Here is a 21894-nt window from a genome sequence, read left to right on the forward strand (position 1 = left end):
TGGTATTGTTCTTTTTCATCTACTTTTTATTGCTTATGTTTTTCATAAGTTTATTTTTTCATTTTCATCTGTTGTTTTATTTTTTTGTAATTCTCCTTTTTTTTTCTTTTTATCTGATGAATGACCGTTAGTACCATTTTGTTTATAAAGGATACATTTATTACTTCTTTTGTTTTGTGGAGTTGATTTATTTTAAGTTGTTATTTTTTACCTCTCATTTCAAGTTCTTTTTGTCTACATCTTCTTCTTTCATTCTTCTCTCCGTAGGTAAGATTTAGTGCTTTATTATTTCTTTTGTTTTATGGAGTTGATTTATTTTAGGTAAGATTTAGTGTTTTATTACTTCTTTTGTTTTATGGAGTCGATTTATTTTGAGATGTTATTTTTTACCTTTCAGGTTCTTCTTTAATTTAGTGGTATTTGAATATTCGTTTATGTGAGTTAATTTAATTTTTACTTTTTATTTTTCTCATTTTAATTGGGAATAGAAGAGTTTTTACCCCATGTTGTATGTGTTTAATAAGGGTCCCAATGGCCAGATTGGATTATATTGTGGTGTTGCATATGATGGTTCAGTAGTTGTGCTAAATCATTCACACCATTTCTAACTGGTGTGTAAATGTGGTTTATCTTCACCTAAAGATATGATTTTGTAATTTAACATTTGGAAAAGTTATAATTTACAAAAGATTCTATAATGTCAGAACATTGATTCTAAACCACCATTTAGATTACATTTTTTTGTCAAACCAATACAACTATAAGGCATAACTTCCGTTGGAATTGCACGGTGTATGTTTCATAGCGAACATGGTCTGAAAAACTTTAAACATCCAACGTTGAAGATTTTAGTTTCATAAGAAACCAGGCTGCAATGTTGAATATGACTATGGTGGTTTCTTTCTAATATGAATAACAAGAGATTTTAGTTTTTCACTTTGAAAATATTAGGCGTGTATTTGCTTTCGTTGTTTGTTGTTAATGTTTCTTCACAAAATGAAGTGAAACTTTAGAAACATAATTTGTGTACAAGTGCATATTTGCTACTGTGAATGTTCACGATGTAAATATGTTGTAATTTCAAAACCAATTGATTGTTTATCTCTTCTCTTTATTGGTATAATGGTCATTGTAACGTCCCATTTAATTATTAAGCGAAATTAAAAGAAACGTCACACAAGATAGTAATGTAGAGTAGTCTTGGGGTCCTTAACACAACCCCTACAAACTGGGCACACCACGATGCCAATGAAAACCAGGTAAAAGTCTAACAAAATGAGAGTATAATAGTAAAGCATAGAGCAATACATGGGTCGTAGCCCTAAAGAAAACCCATGAAGAAAAGAAACATAAAGTCCAGCCCAGATGGCTAAGCAGCGGAATCGCCATTTCCTTGCTGACCGCGGGAACCTCGCCCATCTGCTCCCATCAATTTAAATTGATGATCATCGCTAGAAAGAATAACCAGATACAAGACACCCATACAACAAACAGGGTAAGCTAGAGCCAACAACATTTTCATCATATAGTCAAATATACGTTCACCATCCAATATCCATACAACAACCAAGCATGTTATGACCTTTCAATCAATACACTACGACTCGACTCGACTCATCCGAATACGTATAACCTGGTCGGATTCAGCGGATGCTTGCATTTGTGGTGGATACCTATGCTCGCCCCCGAGCTGCTCACCCCCGAGCTATGTGTTACAAGTGTTACGATGGATCAATTTTTCCTCACCACAAGGTTAGCCCTTAATGAATTTCAGGACTCCTGCTACTCTCACCACAGGAGTTAGTCTGCTCTAGGTGAGACTAACTGACTCCTTAGAGTGTCAGGATGCAACCTTACCTAGTTATACAGATGGGGAACCACCATGGACACCCACTAACAGGGACCATGGAATTACGTTCCGACCACTAAAGCACGACCTTGGGAATCCCACCTAGAGAATCCCAAGGAATTACGCATTGACACGGACCAAACTTCCTTAATCAACCAAACAGATTCAACATGCATACACACAAATATATACATACATCTCATACAATTTCTCATGATTCATCGCCTTCGTATTCTCGAACCCAGAATATGGAACTCCATCTCATATCGTTACCTTGCCCCATTGATACCTGTCGCAACCAAAATCGCGACGGGAAGGCGAATCGAAAAAGAAAAACGGGTTTGAAAAGAGATTTGGAGTCGCCACCATAGTTATTTTTGGAAAACTATGGAAAACCATAAAAATAAAGCAAGTCTGCAAATAACCAGATTTTTTGATCCGGGAGTTGGTTACGCGTAGGGAAGGTGTTAGCACCTTACAGCGCCCGCCCAAAGGCGATACCTTTAATTAAAAATGCAAAGTTGATGTGGTTTTCAAAATATTAATTTTCCCCAAAAATAATAAGACAAAAATGCTAAAAAGAAACAAAAATATTTTTTTTTTATTTTTGGGCCCGACAAGGATTGACCTTGGTCCTACGTATTCTCATTTAAAGTGAGAAATCAGCGTTACGTAGTTCTTGAAAAAAACGATTTGGAAAACTATTTGGAAAAAAAAAAGATTAAAGTTTTTTGGAGGTGAACCTGATAAGGACGGGCCTTACTCTTACGTATCTCACAATGGAGAATCAAGGATCACGTAGTTCTTAAAAAGACTTTTTGCTTGAAAATGTTGATATTTTTGTATTTTTTTTTTGGTATTTTTTTGAATTACTTGAAAATATGTGTCACACGACGCGAGCGGTCGGACAGACACTAAAAGGGAAAGAAAATTATTTTTGGTATTTTTTAGAAAATAAGTGTCACACGGTGCGGATGACCGGACAGACACAATAAAGCAAAAAAGAATATTTTCATTTTTTAAAATTTTTTTCTATCTTTTTGTAATTTTTATAATTTAAAACATTTTTGTTTTCTCTTTTTTTTAGAAGAAAAAAAAAGATAAATAAAAAAAGGATAAAAGAAAATTTAATAACAAAAAGCACAAAAGTGAACGAAAAAAAATAATAATAATAATAGGGTGCATGAGTAATGTGTGAGGTGCATGAAATAAACGTAAAACATAGGCCCAAAACAAGATAAACATGAACAAGGGTGCAAGGTTATCAATTATGGTGGTGCACGAAGTAAAACATGAAACAAGGGTGGCAGAGGTGCGAGGTTAGTAAAAATCAGGGGTACTCACAGAAAAAATTAAAACGGGGGTGTGAGATAAAGGAAAAAGCGGGTGCACAGAGTAAAGTATGAAACAAGTGTGGCAGAGGTGCGAGGTTAGTAAAATGGGGAGTGTATGAAGAAGAGTGAAACAGGCCCAACTGAAATACCAAGCAGGGTATGGGATTAAGAGAGGGGGTGCACGAAGAAAAGAAAGAAGGAAACCCATATGGAGGTGGATGAGGTAAAAATAGGGGTGCATGTGGTAATGGAGGGTTGAAGGCCTGAAGCTCTTTTCTTTATTTTTGAAAACCCTAATTAACTAAAGTTTATTCAGCCTTCTCTTCTTCGTTGACGCAAGCCATCACGACACCAGCGGCAACGACGCGTGTTTGCTCAACCTGAATCACTGGTGACGACGCCGACCACCGTCGCAAGGCCCGCCGGCTAGGACATCGTCGTTCCATTCACCTCACGTGAGGCATCCTTGCACCAACGTTCACAACGTCTTCTCTTCATGCAAAACCTGGATCGAGACATGGCAGCCGCACTACCGTCACCGCTTGCTCTCCCCGGCGACCTCGTCGCCCTTCGCTTCACTCCGCGCAAAACGCTGCTGCACCTGCGTCTCCTCCTTCGCTTCTCCAGCGCGTTCAAGATAGGGGCTGCACCGATCCACTTCGCGGCCGTGAGGTCTCGCTCGCCGGATACCGCTGTTAGCGATTTTAGTCGCCTCAAGGTCGTCGTCGCTCCTGCCGTCACCGTCAAGGGAAACGCCGACGCCGCTGGTGCACGAGGACTTTGCGGCTCGTCATCACGCGACCATCACTCCTCCGTTCACGTGACCACACGCGACCACACTCCCGTTCAGAGCTTCGAATCGCCGCCGGCCTCTTCTCTTGGTTTTCTCCTTCTGATTTGTATTGGGTTGCTATGGTGAATTCGAGTGTGTGACAGTGATGATGATGAATGAATGTGATTCTGGTTTATTGCTTATGTGTTTTGTTTGCAGGTCAAAATGGTGATGTGATGTTGAGACGGTGGCTCTACGAATGGGTACGTTACGGGGTTGGATTGGGAAGCCGCGGGATTGGGATGGAGGACGGGTTTTTTGGTGTGTCGAAGATGCCAACCGCGTTAGAATGAACGAGCAAAGAAAGGTGAGGATTGGTGGTTGATTATGGGTGGCTATGTGGTGATGAATGGTGGGGAAGGGTAGGGCTTAGGTGAGGGTGATAATGGAGGATTCAAAGAATGATAATGTATTAATTCATACAGATACAGATTCAATGAGCCGAATAAATGACACACGCAAAATTCAGTATACATGACTACTTTTTATTCATTCTCAAGCATAACACAAAAGCATCAGTTTCATCTCAAACATTCAAGTATTCAAATTTCATCTCAAACATTCAAGTATTCAAATGGAAAACTTACCTCTTGCAGTCCCTATTGTCAAACGAAAGTTCCCTGATCAAATGGCTCTCCTATGTTGTTTTTACGCTCTGTAATGCCATCTATTCCACCCCATCAGCATATGAATCTCCCCTTTTTATTATGTAACTATCTGTTTTGTTCTGTTCACTTTTCTTTGCATCTTCCAATCTCGAATTTGGAACAAGGCTGAGAGCAGATGTTGCTTCCTGCTCCTTCAGCCATCATGACCATGTTACAGAGACCTTACGTTACCTCTTTCTTTCCCTTTTTCCTTTTCTTTTTTTCCTTTTTGTTGTTTTTTTTGTTTCATTTTTTTTACATTTTTTATATACATATTTTTTTGAAAAAGGCATAAAACAAAATAAAAAGTAAACAAAAAATGATTAAAATCAAAATAAAAAAAATTAAATTTAAAAACAAAAATAAAAATAAAATAAGAAGCAAAATAAGATGAAATGACAAATCAAAATAAAAGCAAAACAAGAAAAAAAAATTAAAAAAAAGGTATTACTCGGACAAAATTGGGTGTTGACAGCTGCCCCTCTTTACTTAGATTTTATTAGATAATATGAAAATGTGACATTTCCAAATTATCGTAGTTAAAGATAAGTAAAGATAGAGATACCAATTTTGTCTGAATTTTAAGGAGGAAGTGGATGAATAGAAACCGACTCAAACGTGTACGATGACCAATTCTGTGAAGAGGGTCATGATATGGAAAGTAAAAACAAGACTCAACCATTCCATAGGAGAGGGTCTTAATGTGACAAAAATCAACGACCATTCTATTGGAGAGGGCCTTGATGTGACAAAGAAATCAATGACCATTCCATTGGAGAGGGCCTTGATGTAAACATAAGAAAATCAATGAACATTCCATCGGAGAGGGCCTTGATGTAAACATAAGAAAATCAATTACCATTCCATCGTAGAGGGCCTTGATGTAAACATAAGAAAATCAATGACCATTCCATCGGAGAGGGCCTTGATGTAAACATAAGAAAATCAATGACCATTCCATCGGAGAGGGCCTTGATGTAAAGGAGGATCTGGACTTGACCAATTTTAAGGAGAGGGTCGTTGTTCGAAAGGAGAACACAAGAGTTGACCATTCCTAAGGAGAGGGTCGCGAGATGGGCTTAACGGGCCAAGTGAGATGGGCTTTGTGGGCCAGATTAAGCTAGGATTGGGGGCCAATACAAAACTGGACTTGGTGGAGCAATACGGATTTGGGCTTGGTGGGAAGACAAAACTGGGCTTGGTGGGAAGACAAAACTGGGCTTGATGGGCTAGTACAAAACTGGGCTTGGTGGGCCAGACAAAATTGGGCTTGATGGGCCAGTACGGAACTGGGCTTGGTGGGCCAGTACGGAACTGGGCTTGGTGGGCCAGTACGAAACTGGGCTTGGTGGCCAGTACGAAACTAGGCTTAGAGGATATATAGGTCTTTGAAGATGATCCTTAATTTGAGAAAACTCAAGATGATTTTTGTAGATTGATTCCTTCAGAAGAAACAATGGTTGAAGATGTATGATGCATGAAAATGTTCGCTTATTCAGGATGTCAAGGTTTTTGCTTTTCGAATCTGGTGTCAACACACGGTATGATGATATGACATGCAAATGGTTATGCATGATAGAAAACATGTTTTCTTATTTTTAAGCACAAGGGATCAAAACATTATTGTAGAGATCAAGATCATGAAATGCATGAATGCATGATGAAAAACTTGTTATACTCTGCATTTTGAAAATTTTTGCTAGAGTCAATTGTTCTCTTTTCAATCATCAAACTCACTGCTGTGGAGATATGTAGGATGAAAATCGACCTATTTTGGAATGGAGTAATGATTGCAAGAGATAGTTGACAAGGCGTTCAAACATTGGTAGCCATGTTTTCAAAGAGAAGAAACAAGTTGTTGAAACTTTGACAAAATGTTGAAACCCCAACTTAATAAGGAGAAAAACAAGATGTAGAACCTTGGCAAAGCGTAGGAACCCTAACTTAGACAAGAGAGACAAGATGTTGAGACCTTAATGCAGGGATCAGGGTGTTGTAACCCCGATATGTAGGAGAAACAAGGTGTCAAAACCTTGGTGCAGGGATCAGGGTGTCTTAACCCCGATATGTAGGAGAAACAAGGCATTGTAACCTTGGCGCAGGGATCAGGGTGTCTAACCCCGATATGCATCAGAAACAAGGTGTCAAAACCTTGGTGCAGGGATCAGGGTGTCATAACCCCAATATGCAAGAGAAACAAGGAGTCGTAACCTTGGTGCAGGGATCAGGGTGTCGTAACCCCGATATGCATGAGAAACAAGGTGTCGTAACCTTGGTGCAGGGATCAGGGTGTCGTAACCCCGATATGCATGAGAAACAAGGTGTCATAACCTTGGTGCAGGGATCAGGGTGTCGTAACCCCGATATGCATGAGAAATAAGGTATTGTAACCTCGGTGCAAGGATCAGGGTGTCGTAACCCCGATATGCAAGAGAAACAAGGTGTCAAAACCTTGATGCAAGGATGAGGGTGTCGAAACCCAGATATGCATGAAAAGTTGAATGCCTGATGAAAACAATGTTGGTTTTGTTTTCTCCTTTGATTATCCTATGCAAGTATGAGCCAACTGTTTCATTTGCAATCATCAAACTCATATTTATTTTCAATGTTTCATGAAAGTGAGGAATGTCACATTTATCGAGGTCTAACATCTGAAATGAGTATATCTTTGACTTTCTCTTTTATGATATTAGTGCACGCATGTTTGAATTCACAAGTGAGTGAAAGCTAGAAATGTTTGGGAAGAGTTTGAAGGAGACTGAGATAGTCGTGCGGACACATCGTCTCCACACACCCTTCAAAGGAGAAGCAATATGTGAATATTAGGTTGAAAAACACAAGAATCCCAAAAATTGCCCCAGTTATGGTATACACAAAAGATTTTAATCAAACAATGAGTTTTATTTCAGAAGATGGGGATTTATAAGCATTGGGATGAGAAATTCATGTGAGACTCACAAAACTGCCCTAGTTTTGGTGTTTGGAAAAGAATTTGAATTAACGAGGGATGTTGTTTCAAAAGGGGTAGTGGAAATGGAAAGGATTGACTGAAAAGGATTGCCCCAGTCGGTTTATTTTTCTTTCACTTGCCTTCGGTCAGATAATAGGGTGTTCCCTTCTTCATGAGACATTATTTTTCTTTCGATTTTTCTTCACTTTTGAAATCAACTCTTTGGTCTGATCAATTTATTGAAAAACTTTTTATTTTATTTCTTTTGAAGCATTATCTAAACAACATGCATAAAATTTCCAAGGGTTTAGGAGGGGTTCGATGAGATGACAAGGACTGACTAGGGAGCTGACCCAGTTTGATTTAGTCTCAGGGCACCAAGTATGTTTGGGCTTGCCCCAGCTATTGATGACATGAAGAAAATGATATGGACTTCAAAATTTGGCCCAACTTGAGAGTATGGATTGGCTTCAGGGTACAAAATGTGTTTGACTTCCCCATTTATTGATGAAAGGGTTAGACAAATTAAAAGGACTTCAAAGATTTCTCTAATTTGAGGACCTGGATTGACACACAGATTGTGTTTGATCTGCCCCAGTTATAGTAAGGCATGAAGAGGTTGAAATGTGGTAGGGACTCTAGACGTTGTCTCTAGTGTAACCATGATGGTTAGGGTGAAATTGCCCTATCTTGGGATAACAAGTCATATGAATGGTGAAATGAAGCAACTGTCTAGTTTGGATTTTAGCGAAAAAGGTTGGACACTTGTATGAAAAGGTTGAACAAGGTTTGGGCTGAGAGTAGAGGATATGGTAGGAAATAAAGATGAAGTCCATGAAGAGGGTAAGAATGAAACAATGAAGGAGGATGCCCCTTATCTAATTGATTAGCTAGGCTTATTTTAAGGAGCTTTAGGCACATGTGAATGAAAAACTGTCTGAATCACTGAAAGCAAATCTCAAAATATAATTTTCAATTTTTATTTTTCCCTTTTTTTTTTTGGATTTTGGACAAACCTTTCAGCACGTCAATATGATTTCCATGAATTAAACTTTTTGAAAGGTACCGAAAATCAGTCTTGGATCTGTGTGGGCTTTATTATGCTTGTATCGTGGTCAAGGCTAAGGGTATGAAAGTAAATGTGGATAGTAAAAACTCAAAAAGATGTGATGGTATCTTGGAAGAATGATCTTTGAATAATGTTGCATCGTAAATTCATTTGCCTCTTATGTGTTCACCATTTCTCCTCTTTTCTAAACATCGATTCTCCTTCTTTTTCTTCTTGATGTAACCAAATCATCATCATCTTTTTTTTTTGTCTTTTTCAAACTTTTTGATTCTGATTGATTTTTTTTATTGGTGAACTGTCTGTCAAACAAGAGTGCAAACCATCGATGTCAGGTGACCCTTGTTCAAGGTAATTTGAAAGAAAAATGTTTACTCCTTTAAAGCTCAAAAGGGGTAATAATAAAGGATGACATTTTTCTTTTTAATGATAAAGAAACATGGCCACACATCATTTCCAAAACATGATTATTTTCTCTTTCAAGAAGTTTCAACTCAGGAAGAAAATTGGTCCATGTTACAGGTTGTCCCCCCCACCTTTTTTTTTTGCCTAAACCACCCTTTCAGGTCTTCAGTCTAGCAGACATTTTTTATCTTTATTTTCATGCTAAGAGATTTGCTCGCAATTTGCCTAGGTTAGGATGCTCCTTTCATGTTGGTCCACCATGGAATAAAAGAAGTAGGCTTTGCGGTGGAAAGGTAATGGAAAAAGGATGAGTTTGAAAATCTCATGTTATGCGGACTAGACAAATGCTTCAAAAGATATGATATCAAACATTATCTATTCATTCAATCTATTGATTTGACCAAAACATGTTTTTTTTTGCCAAAACTGCCTTTTTTGGTTTTCAGTCTAGCGAACTTTATTTTCTTTTTTCCTCATTTTCCTTTTTTTTAATGAATTTTTTTTGTCTCAATGGATTAAAGGACCACCCAACAAGTGTAGACAAGGATAAACTTAGAAAATCTACCAACTCTAAGGGTTTATGTTTATCAACTTGGGTAATGTCAATGTTGATAGGGCAAATCCTTCATTGTAGGGAAGTCGAAGGATGGACTGTTTCAAACCATGCGCACACGAACGTCTCAAAAGAAAAAGTCAAGTCGTTATTCTTGATTAAACATTTGACCCCAGAAAAGCGTGACACCCCATTATTCTCTTTTTTTTCAAGAAGTGAATTTGATGATTTGCGAGAAAAATAAGTGACTCAAAATTTAACAACCTTTTTATTTCCTTCCTCTCTTTTGTAGAGTCTGTTTATTCATATGAGGTGAGATGCATGATATGGATTAAAAAAAACTATGTACATGCCACTATGACTAAAAACAACAATTGCAACGCAAGTTTATGCCCAAGAGGGACTTACTCACTTGTATGTCGATGCGATTAAAGAGTACCATGCATGATATGCAACTAATTGAAACAAACCTACATGAGATGTAATGCATGTGCCTCAAGAGGCATTTATTCCCATGATATGATGATGAAATGTGATACAAGTATTTGGAAACATCATGCATGATATGCAGAGTGACATAATGAAATGCATGAATGCAGAGTGACATAATGAAATGTATGTTTATGCCTAAAGAGACGCTTATTTTCATGAGATGTGATGTATGATATAAAAATGCTATGCGTGATTGCGCCTAAATAGGCACTTATTCACATGTACATTAAGCACACAGACATATGATGATTAAAGCAAGCAATCTCCCTTTGTGCTTAATAGAGGTTTGGCGCTTAAGGTCTAGGGTGAAGTACATGCGCTCACCGGGATGGTTCCCTAAACTTAAGGATCAAGGTCACTAGAGTTATGACTCACTTCATGATATTTCCCACAACAGTTGGTATACAACAAGGAGTGAGAGCACCAAGGAAACAAGCAAACTCTAGTTGGGGTTCTCACAATGACCACTTGGGAAGTTCATCCACTGTGGCACTGCTACACAATCCCCTCTAATTCTAAGTTACACAGACTCGGGTATAGGGCCCCACTCATGATATGCACAATGTGTGTGTGAAGGGAGAATGATGCATACCCAAACCCCACCTGCAAAACAACCAGAAATTTCCCAGGCAAATAGAGCAATTCCAAAATATCTATCAACATAAGCAAAAATAATTCACACACAATTTACCCAAAAAGAAAATATATACAAACACATATGAAGAGAAGAATATACAAATAAAAGAAATGGGGAAAGAAAACATTAGGAAAATCACATCAAGTTTGCATATCTAATTAAATGGCTTGACTCTCTAGCGTCCCCAGTGGAGTTGCCAACTGTCGCAACCGAAATCGCAACGGGAAGGCGAATCGAAAAAGAAAAACGGGTTTGAAAAGAGATTTGGAGTCGCCACCATAGTTATTTTTGGAAAACTATGGAAAACCATAAAAATAGAGCAAGTCTGCAAAAAACCAGATTTTTGGATCCGGGAGTTGGTTACGCGTAAGGAAGGTGTTAACACCCTACAGCGCCCGCCCAAAGGCGGTACCTTTAATTAAAAATGCAAAGTTGATGTGATTTTCAAAATATTAATTTTTCCCAAAAATAATAAGACAAAAATGCTAAAAAGAAACAAAAATATATTTTTTGATTTTTGGGCCCGACAAGGATTGATCTTGGTCCTATGTATTCTCATTTAAAGTGAGAAATCAGGGTTACGTAGTTCTTGAAAAAAACGATTTGGAAAACTATTTGGAAAAAAAAAAGATTTAAGTTTTTTGCGGTCGGACAGACACTAAAAGGGAAAGAAAATTAGTTTTGGAATTTTTTAGAAAATAAGTGTCACACGGTGCAGGCGACCAGACAGACACAATAAAGCAAAAGAGAATATTTTCATTTTTTAAAATTTTTTTCTATTTTTTTTGTAATTTTTATAATTTAAAACATTTTTGTTTTCTTTTTTTTTAGAAGAAAAAAAAATAATAGATAAATAAAAAAAAAGATAAAAGAAAATTTAATAACAAAAAGCACAAAAGTGAACGAAAAATAATAATAATAATAATAGGGTGCATGAGTAATGTGTGAGGTGCATGAAATAAACGTAAAACATAGACCTAAAACAAGATAAACATGAACAGGGGTGCAAGGTTATCAATTATGGTGGTGCACGAAGTAAAACATGAAACAAGGGTGGCAGAGGTGCGAGGTTAGTAAAAATCAGGGGTACTCGCAGCAAAAATTAAAACAAGGGTGTGAGATAAAGGAAAAAGGGGGTGCGCAGAGTAAAGTATGAAACAAGTGTGGCAGGGGTGCGAGGTTAGTAAAATGGGAAGTGTATGAAGAAGAGTGAAACAGGCCCAACTGAAATACCAAGCAGGGGTATGGGATTAAGAGAGGGGGTGCACGAAGAAAAGAAAGAAGGAAACCCATATGGAGGTGGATGAGGTAAAAATAGGGGTGCATGTGGTAATGGAGGGTTGAAGGCCTAAAGCTCTTTTCTTTATTTTTGAAAACCCTAAATAACTAAAGTTTATTCAGCCTTCTCTTCTTCATTGACGCAAGCCATCACGACACCAGTGGCAGCGACGCGCGTTTGCTCAACCTGAATCACTGTTGACGATGCCGACCACCGTCGCAAGGCCCGCCGGCTAGGACATCGTCGTTCCATTCAGCTCGCGTGAGGCATCCTTGCACCAACGTTCACAACGTCTTCTCTTCATGCAAAACCTGGATCGAGACACGGCAGCCGCACTACCGTCACCGCTTGCTCTCACCGGCGACGTCGTCGCCCTTCGCTTCACTCCGCGTAAAACGCTGCTGCACCTGCGTCTCCTCTTTCGCTTCTCCAGCGCGTTCAAGATAGGGGCTGCACCGATCCACTTCGCGGCCGTGAGGTCTCGCTCGCCGGATACCGCCGTTAGCGGTTTCAGCCGCCTCAAGGTCGTCGTCGGTCCTGCCGTCACCGTCGAGGGAATCGCCAGCACTGCTGGTGCACGAGGACTCCGCGGCTCGTCATCACGCGACCATCACTCCTCCGTTCACGTGACCACACGCGACCACACTCCCGTTCAGAGCTTCGAATCGCCGGCGGCAAGGGTTTCACTTCTCTTGGTTTTCTGCTTCTGATTTGTATTGGGTTGCTATGGTGAATTCGAGTGTGTGACAGTGATGATGATGAATGAATGTGATTTTGGTTTATTGCTTATGTGTTTTGTTTGCAGTCAAAATGGTGATGTGATGTTGAGACGATGGCTCTACGAATGGGTACGTTGCGGGGTTGGATTGGGAAGCCGCGGGATGGGGATGGAGAACGGGTTTTTCGGTGTGTCGAAGATGCCAACCGTGTTAGAATGAACGAGCAAAGAAAGGTGAGGATTGGTGGTTGATTATGGGTGGCTATGTGGGGATGAATGGTGGTGAAGGGTAGGGCTTAACTTATTGTGAAACGAAAGTTCCCTGATCAAATGGCTCTCTTATGTTGTTTTTACGCTCTGTAATGCCATCTATTCCACCCATCAGGATATGAATCTCCCTTTTTATGTAACTATCTGCTTTATTCTGTTCACATTTCTCTGCATCTTCCCATCTCGAAATTTGGGATAAGGTTGAGAGCAGATGTTGCTTCCTGTTTTTTTTATTTCATTTTTTTTTTACATTTTTTTTACATTTTATATATATATATATATATAAATTTTGATTACTATATACTGTTACATGAAGGAATTACTTGCTCTTTTTTTGTTTGATATGAGAATGTCACATTATAATAGTCCACACCAATTTAAAATTAGAAAAGTATTTATTCATTTGACAACTTAAGATACAACAACCTATGCCATTAGTTTTTTCTGCAATTGTCGTGACGACTGTATGTTGACCACAGCTAAATTAGTGAGGTTATGACCACCAATATTCTAAGGTTAACTAATTATTGATACTTTATTTTTTTTTCTGTACAACGATAAACTCTAAGGTTTCCTTATTACATACACTATGAATTTATTGATTATTTTCTCTGTTTTGATAATATCCTGTCAACAAATTTGAGAATAATGTCTAGATACTATGGTTGAAATGTAAACTTACTGCAGGAGAATTCTCATATACATATATGAAATTTACATTCCTTAATTTGTTTCTTTATAAGAATACTTCATAAATTAGTCAAGGATATATATTATCACATGTTTTATTCAAGATGAAAGATCGACAAATAAATATTCAAATAATGAAATATTTGAATATGATTAAGTAAGAAAAGTTCCCTAATGAAAATTCCTTATTTTAGTTTTTAATAAATATTCAAATAGAGTAATATTATAATGTATATCTGAAATTTGCATCCCTCAGTTCTTCATTGATACAGATAACTAGATACTAACATAACCAATTCTTCATTAGAATCCTTTTATAAAAAAATACATATTAATATATACTTAAAAATTATAATTCTTTCATAATAAAATACCTAGATAACGAAAAAGGATAATATATATATATATATATATATATATATATATATATATATATATATATATAAATAAAGTGATATGGATAGAATAGTCAAGAAAGCAAGAGATATAGATACATGTATTGCAAACACTACTGGAAAATGAGCTTATAATGACAGGTAAAATGAGCTTATTATGAAAGATATTATGGTGTCATAGTTTCAGGTGTCATAGAAAATGCGCGCGTTTTTTATGACACTGCAAAAACCTGTCATAGTAAATCATACTTATTATGATAGGTGTTCGATTAACAATCATAATAAGTCTAAATTCACTGGGTTCAATCTTTTCTTTCCATTCGGGGGTTCCTTATCTGGTTCAGCAAGCTGATTTGCCTCTGCTATTTCTTTCCAATCTTCACAAACAGTTATTGTATTCACAGTTTCCCAAGTCTGGATGACTCTATCTGATCCTGGCAGCCAAATACTATCACCTTTTTTTTCTTTCAATATGAACTTGAACTGGATCGACTTTCCAGTAGCCATATCCTGATTACATAAAAGAAAGCATAAACAAATTTTCTTCATGTTCTCTATCAAAAAATATTTTCAAATTCTGATCAGATTTTACTCACCTCCTCAGTAGTCCATATATGTCCTTCAGACCATGTCATCGACAATGCTTCTAATGGGCAAACAACGCGCAGACGGTGCGCAAACAGTGCGTGAACGACGCGGAACAGTTCACGAATGGTGCGCAAACGGCGTGACGATCGGTGCGGCGAATGGCGCGACGAAAGAAGTGGCGAATCGAGCGGTGATGGCAAAGCGAAACAAAGTTAGGGTTTTAAAGAAAGAGAATGGAGACGAGAAAGTATACTTTTGGAAAAAGAACGAAGACGAGAAAGAGAAAGAGAAAAGAGGGAAGGAAAAAATTAGGGTTTTAAAGATAGTTTTGTCATCACGCCCATCTATTATGATAGGTCCTCTACATCTGTCATAATAAATTTTCCCTTTTCACTTATTATGACAGATCCCTTTTTACCAGTCATAATAATTGTTACTTTTATTACAAAAATGCCACCGGTCAACTTATTATGATAGGTGGTTTATACCTGTCATAATAAGTCGTCATAGATTCCCTTTTTTTTCATTAGTGAAAACATTAAACGTTGTTGTTTACATACAAAAGCATCCCAAAACATGAAATATTGTCAACATTGTTCATATCCTTAAACATATAACATTAATTATATCTAGATAATTTCCAAAATACTTTATTTAGAAAGTTCAATGTCTAGAGCTTCATTACAGTAATTTTGTTCTCCATATTTCTATCAACACCCAAACAAATAATATCTCTGGCCTTGAAACCATCCATAACAGAAAAATTCTTCCACCCACCAGTGAGATAAGACTTTGTTCTTCTCTCTACCTAACTCATATTGCATGGCCATCTTTGGCCATCCAAATTCTCCAATATGTAGTGTTTATACTTCCTCCTTCATCCTACTGATGAAAACCCTGAATCCAAATATTGTTCATATTTATATAAGGTAATTGATATAGAATATAAACAAGTCAAAATTCAAGTGGAACCACACCTATAGTTAAGATATAAAAAATACTAGTGATGAGCATTTGGTCGTATAAGTAGTGAGAGTTTTTTCAATGTAATAGTGGAAGTCAACTAGATTCTAATACATTTCTAACATATCAATGTCCAAGATGGGCATCCTTTTCAATTTTCTCTTTTTCTTTTAGGATGACGTCTTGCTTCCTCCAAAGTTTAAGTGATTATACTTCTTGGGCCAAATTGTTCAAACTTGGTTGGGGTTCTTCCTTAGAAGCATTTCCAATTTGGTAGGAAAGAGCTTGAGACATGCTTAGGTTTTCGAAAATATGCAATGCATAGAAAAACATGTATTTCAGAAAGAAATTCCTAAAGATACTTAAGGAGGTAAAAGAATCTCAAGTTAACTTCCAAGGGAGGTGAATCATAAAAGATTATTTGAAAACCAAGTCTTTCCTAGCCAAAGTTTACCTCAAGCCCTCTTGTACCAAACTTCTCAAATGGAATTAGGTTTGATACACGAGTGGACACACACTAAACTATAAGCAAAAGGAAAGCAAATAGAGAAAGCAAGATAAACTAACTATGTGGCCTAATAATAGTAAAGTTAGAAGGTACTTAGAACCTTCAAACTTTTACCAGCTAAAGACGTTTTTACTATGGTAATGAGTTCAAGTTAAAAGATGAGATTGAGAACCAAAGACTCCCTTAAGACACCTAACAAGTTTGTGAGTTACAATGATAAAAGCAAAAAAAATTTACAACTCAAAAAGAAATACAATCAAATGGAGCTTGATCCTCTCCAAGGTGATTCACTTAGGTGTGTCAAAGTGGGCCAAGCCCGTTGAGCTGGCCCGCTAGCCCTCCAAGAAAAGGGTGGGCCAAGTTGGAGTTTCCAACCCGTCAACCCGTCAACACACACACACACACACACAGATATATATATATATATATATATATATATATATATATATATATATATATATATATATATATATATATATATATATATATATATACACACACACACACACATATATATAAACAAATTTAAAAAAAAAAGTTAAAAAAAAGGTGGTGGGCTTTGAGGTGGGGCGGGTTGTAGTGTCCAACCCGTTTTCTAGTGGTGGGCTAGCCCGAGCCATCCCGATTTTGATGGGCCAAGGGTGGGGCGGGCCAAAACGGGCCGGGCTAGCTCGTTTTGCTACCCTTAGATTCACTCATCCTCTTCTTATCTCCTCTTCAAGGTTTCAAGGTCCAAATAGGTCTCAACTTCCCCAAGATGCTACCTCAAAGGTTGATTCACCTCAAAAGAGCTTTTGAATCTTTTGACAACTCATTTTCACTATTTTAAGGTGCAAACTGAGACCACTACTCACCATAAAAGCAGTTTATATAATTCTTTGAAAGTTCAAAAAGATCAAGAAACACAAAAATGGAAGGAATCCTACTAAAATAAAACGTAAGAGAAACTTAACTTTAAGAACTTGATGATGATCTAATGACAAGTATGAACTCAAATATGCAAAGTAAAAGCACTAAAATGGATGTATATGTGTAGTTCGGGACAAGGGAAGCAAATATATTTTGCCCTTATATTCATGAGTAAGTGTAGTTTGTTGTATTGTAATTATAATCCATCATTTTCAAGTTTAACAATAATTATTTCAATTTGAGCATCACTGGTAACTACTTGTGGTTCCACTCATCAATGACACTATTGTATGATTTTGCTAATTGAACAAGCCTCCCCCACACATATGAAACAAGTAGTACATTGGTAAGAACCTCAATCTTACAAACTTTTGATCGTATATAAAGGTATCCTAACTAATGTTTTTTCTCATAGTGCATTTACCGGATATAACATGGTAGAAGCTAGGCATGTCAATATGAGCCCAAACCTGTGAGCCAACCTGGCTCACACGGGTTCGTACCGGGTTGGGTTGGAAATTTAAAATTTTTTATTATAGGCTAAAACAGGTTCAGCTCACTTAACCCACGAGTCAAGCGGGTTTGAGCCGGGTTAGAGTGAGCTGGCCCACAAGCCACTTAATTAAAAAAAAAACAAATTTTTAATCAGATGAAATTCCACCTAAAATGAATTAGAAACCCTAAATTTTTCATTTTTCCTCTTCCTTCTTTGCGTCAACAGAGCTTCTTCATCTTTGCCCATACCATATGCACAACTTTTTCTTCGCACCCACTACACACAAAGACCTTCATCTTCTTCATTGTGTTCGTTGTCGGTGCTCTGGTGGTTGTTGTTTGTTGGTGCTCCTTCAATTTGTTTTCCCCGGTGCTCTTCTGCATCTATGTCGGTGGTTCTCTATGTCTACATCGGTGGTGCTCCGTGTTAGTGGTCGTTTGCTCATTATTGTGACTGCTCTGCTTAGTGCTCCTCCACGTGAGTAGTCATCAGAGTAAGTGTGGTTTTTCATGTCTCTGCCCCTTTGCGTGGTTGCTCCTCCATTGCAATTGCTCTTCATCTGAGGTTTGTTTCTTAACTTTTTTTTTGAGCTATTGGAATGTTGTTCTGCTGTTTTATGTTTTTAATATATTTGTACTTTGTGGTTCTGATTTATGGAAAACATATTCACCTTGAATGGTTTTGAATTTTGCTTCTGTAATTAAAATTATAATCTGAAGTTTGAAGTGCATGAAAAAGTTTACCCACAAATTGATTTTTTTGCTTTGATTTTTTTTTCCAGAAAGTAATTTATAGTATGGAATCTGAAAATATTCATGAGAGTGTCAATGTCAATCGCAATGTTGTTGATGATAGTATCAATAATCAGAGAATTAAGGAACCACCTTTAATAAACAATGAAAGTAATGATGTTGAAAAAGAGAGTAAGAAAGCTAAGACTTGTACATCGGAAGTTTGAAATTATTTTTCTAAAATTGGAGTGAACGATGGAAAAGAGAAGGCTAAATGTAATGCATGTGGGCAAGAGTATGTAATTGGTGGAATTAAAATAGGTACTTCAACATTATTGCGTCATTTAAAAAAATGTAATGTTAGCCCAAAATATAAGGATGTACAAGGAATGATAATTGACAATATGGGAAAGTTGAGGAGTAGGGAACTTGATCAAAAACATGTTCGTGAGATTATGACAATGGCTATTGTGAAACATGGTTTGCCATTTAAATTTGTAGAATACAAATGGATTAGAGAATTGCATTCATACTTGAACCCTGATGTAAAACATGTGAGTAGGAATAGAGTGATCTCTGATTTATGGAAATTTCATCTTCAAATGAAGGAGAAATTAAAACTTGAAATGCATCAATGTCATAACCGAATTTTCTTAACATCAGATTGTTGGACTGCTTGTACTCAAGAAGGATATATTTGTTTAACAACGCATTATGTTGATAAAAATTGGAAACTGAATAGTAAGATTCTTGCTTTTTGTAAAATGGAACCTCCACATACATGTCATGATTTAGCAAATAAAGTATTTGAATGTTTGATTGAGTGGGGACTTGATAGAAAAATATTTTCTATAACTTTAGACAATGCTACTGCCAATGATCGTATGCAACAAATCTTGTGTGAACAATTAAGCTCACAAAATAGCTTGTTATGTGATGGTGAATTTTTCCATGTGAGATGTTGTGCTCATATCTTCAATCTTATAGTTCAAGAGGGTTTAAAAGTGGTTGAAGTTGCTTTGTAGAAAATTAAAGATAGCATTAAATATGTGAAAGGGTCAGAGGCAAGAAAAATAGCATTTACAGAATGTGTTATTCAAGTGAGGGGTATTGATGCTAAGGTGGGTTTAAGGTTAGATGTGCCTACTAGATGGAATTCTACTTTTCTAATGCTTGAAAGTGGTCTTAAGTATCGTCGTGCTTTTGGAAGTTTCACTACACGTGATAGAAATTTTAAACATTGTCCAAGCACTAAAGAGTGGAAAAGGGCTGAGAGGATGTGTGAATTTTTAAGGCCATTTTATAAGATAACCAATTGATTTCGGGCACATCTTATCCAACATCTAATGAATATTTTATGCAAGTGCGTAAAATTGAGTGGTTGTTAAGGGATACACTCAATAGTGATGACCCACTAATGAAAGATATGGCAAAAAGAATTATGGATAAATTTGACAAGTATTGGAGTGAATATAGTACCATTTTGTCCATTGGCATGATTCTTGACCCACGTATGAAACTTGAGGCTCTTCGATTTTATTATTCAAAGCTTGATGCTTCGACTTGTGATGAATAACTTAATCATATCAAAGGAAAGATGTATAAATTGTTTGAAGAATTTGTGAGTGTAAGGTCAAATTCATCTTATGCATAAAGTTCCTAAGTTACTTGTTCAATAGAAGAACATATCAACATAGTTGAAGATGAAGAGATTGATCCATGTAATGTAAGTTAGTCATCTTTCCCGTATATTGTTATTATTATGTAATCTTTATTAACCCATTTTATGTTTGCATTGTATTGCTATAGGAATATATCAATTATGTAAGCCAACATGTGAATGTAACTGGTAAGTCTGAGTTGGATTTGTATTTAACTGAAACACCACTTGAGCCAAAGTATTTTCCAAAGTTGGATGTTTTGAGCTATTGGAAGGATCGTCAAGAATGCTATCCAAACCTTTGTAGATTAGCATGTGAGGTGTTGAGTATTCAATAACAATAGTTGCTAGTGAGTCTGCATTTAGCATTGGTGGTCATGTGCTCAACAAGTATCGATCTAATCTTCTTCCTGACAATGCTCAAGCACTAATTTTAACACAAAATTGGTTACATGGCTTTGAAAATATCGGTAAATTAATTTATATTACTTTCCAATATTTTCTTCATATCATACCAATTTTTGCTAATAAATTGTTTTGTTTTTGAAGATGAAGATAATGAAGATGTTCAAAAAGAAGAAGAAATTCTTCTAAACTTTTTTGTCTGTGACTCTAATGCACCTCATGATGGACAATAATTATTGGAAGTAAGTAAGGGATGCTCACTGCAACTTAATGCATGTATTTCAACAAGAATTAGATGATATTTTATCTATAACTTTTTGTTTCAGCTGTTGCAAATTTTTTGTTTAGCATTTGCTATTCCACTTTTAGGGATGCCGCTGTCAACAAGAAGGAAGACATTTGAACATGTAGGTTATGGCTTCTGTTTTGTAATTTAAAAATTTGGGTTGTTTTTGTGTTGAATTTGAATGATGAATCTAGGTTGTTATGTGAAACCACATTGGTTACATTTCTGATTATGGGATTTGTCATGAGTCCATTTGGTTTTGATTATACTACTCTGTTGGGGTTAGCTTGATTTGTGTATCATTGTGGTTACTAACTTTGAGCTCATTTGGTTTGATTATACTATTGTATTGGGCTAGCATGGTTTGTGCATCAATATGGCTGCTAACTTTTAGTTTTCTTTACCTTTTAAACTTAGATTTCACTATAAGAATGGCTAATTATAATGTAACATATATTTGAAGCTTGAAGGTTGACTGTTGACATTTTAGGAATAAGTCCAAAGAATAAATCATCATAAAATTTTCTTTAAAAATGATTAAAAAAATTAAAAATGCCAAAAAAATTATTTTTTAAATTTTAAACGGGTTAGTGAACCAACCTACTTAACCTACCAACCCATGGTGGGTTAAGTCGAGTTGAAAAATTTTCCAGCTCACCATAAAGTGAGCTGGGTTGGGTTGCCTCATTTTTAACCCAACCCGTGGTGAGCCAATCCGGGTGAGCTGGGTTGGCTCACTTTAACATCCCTAGTAGAAGCAAACCAAATGCAAGGCCCAAAAAGATGGCATGGTTGTCGCTCAAGGTTAGCTATTTTAGTCCAAATATAATTGCTAGATTCTTTTTCTACCTCGATTACTTATATTGTGTTGATATATTTGTAGTGTAACAAATAAATAGGCTTGTATAACAACCACTATTCGTGCTCATATTTAAATAGGTTGTTGGAAACATGTAATAATTTACTTAATTCAAAGTACTTTAAAAAAAATTCTTTTAATGTACTAATTGAAATTATTATCCTTTGTCAGTATTTCAACAATCTTTAACCATTGCTTCAACATTAAATTGTGTATGTAAGAAATGCTTGTGCCAAATATATAATGAAAATGCATATAGTAGTTTAAATAACTAGCCTACTTGTATTCCGACTATATTTATGAATGACTATATTTATGAATGAGTTATGAATCTGCTTTCGTCTAGGGTTCATAATTATATAGGTAGGAATT

General features: G+C 36.5%; 1 protein-coding gene across 2 annotated transcripts; it reads left to right on the forward strand.

Annotated features, from left to right (window-relative positions):
* Window positions 1-11741: 11741 nt before the first annotated feature.
* On the forward strand, window positions 11742-13270 carry LOC114178312. 2 transcript variants are annotated; one of them, XM_028064143.1, is made up of 2 exons: window positions 11742-12718; window positions 12850-13270. In XM_028064143.1, the coding sequence occupies exons 1-2, from the start codon at window positions 12347-12349 to the stop codon at window positions 12859-12861; spliced, it is 384 nt and encodes a 127-aa protein (XP_027919944.1). In that variant the 5' UTR covers window positions 11742-12346; the 3' UTR covers window positions 12862-13270. The 2 variants fall into 2 exon arrangements, with proteins under 2 accessions (XP_027919944.1, XP_027919943.1); XM_028064142.1 differs by having other exon boundaries at window positions 11743-12724.
* Window positions 13271-21894: the final 8624 nt, after the last annotated feature.

The sequence above is a fragment of the Vigna unguiculata genome, chromosome 3 (genome assembly GCF_004118075.2).
Source record: "Vigna unguiculata cultivar IT97K-499-35 chromosome 3, ASM411807v1, whole genome shotgun sequence".
Classification (NCBI taxonomy): domain Eukaryota; kingdom Viridiplantae; phylum Streptophyta; class Magnoliopsida; order Fabales; family Fabaceae; genus Vigna; species Vigna unguiculata.

Coding starts and splice junctions, on each gene's coding strand:
- LOC114178312 (XM_028064142.1), top strand. CDS start 12,347: ATGCAAAACCTGGATCGAGACACGGCAGCCGCACTACCGTCACCGCTT.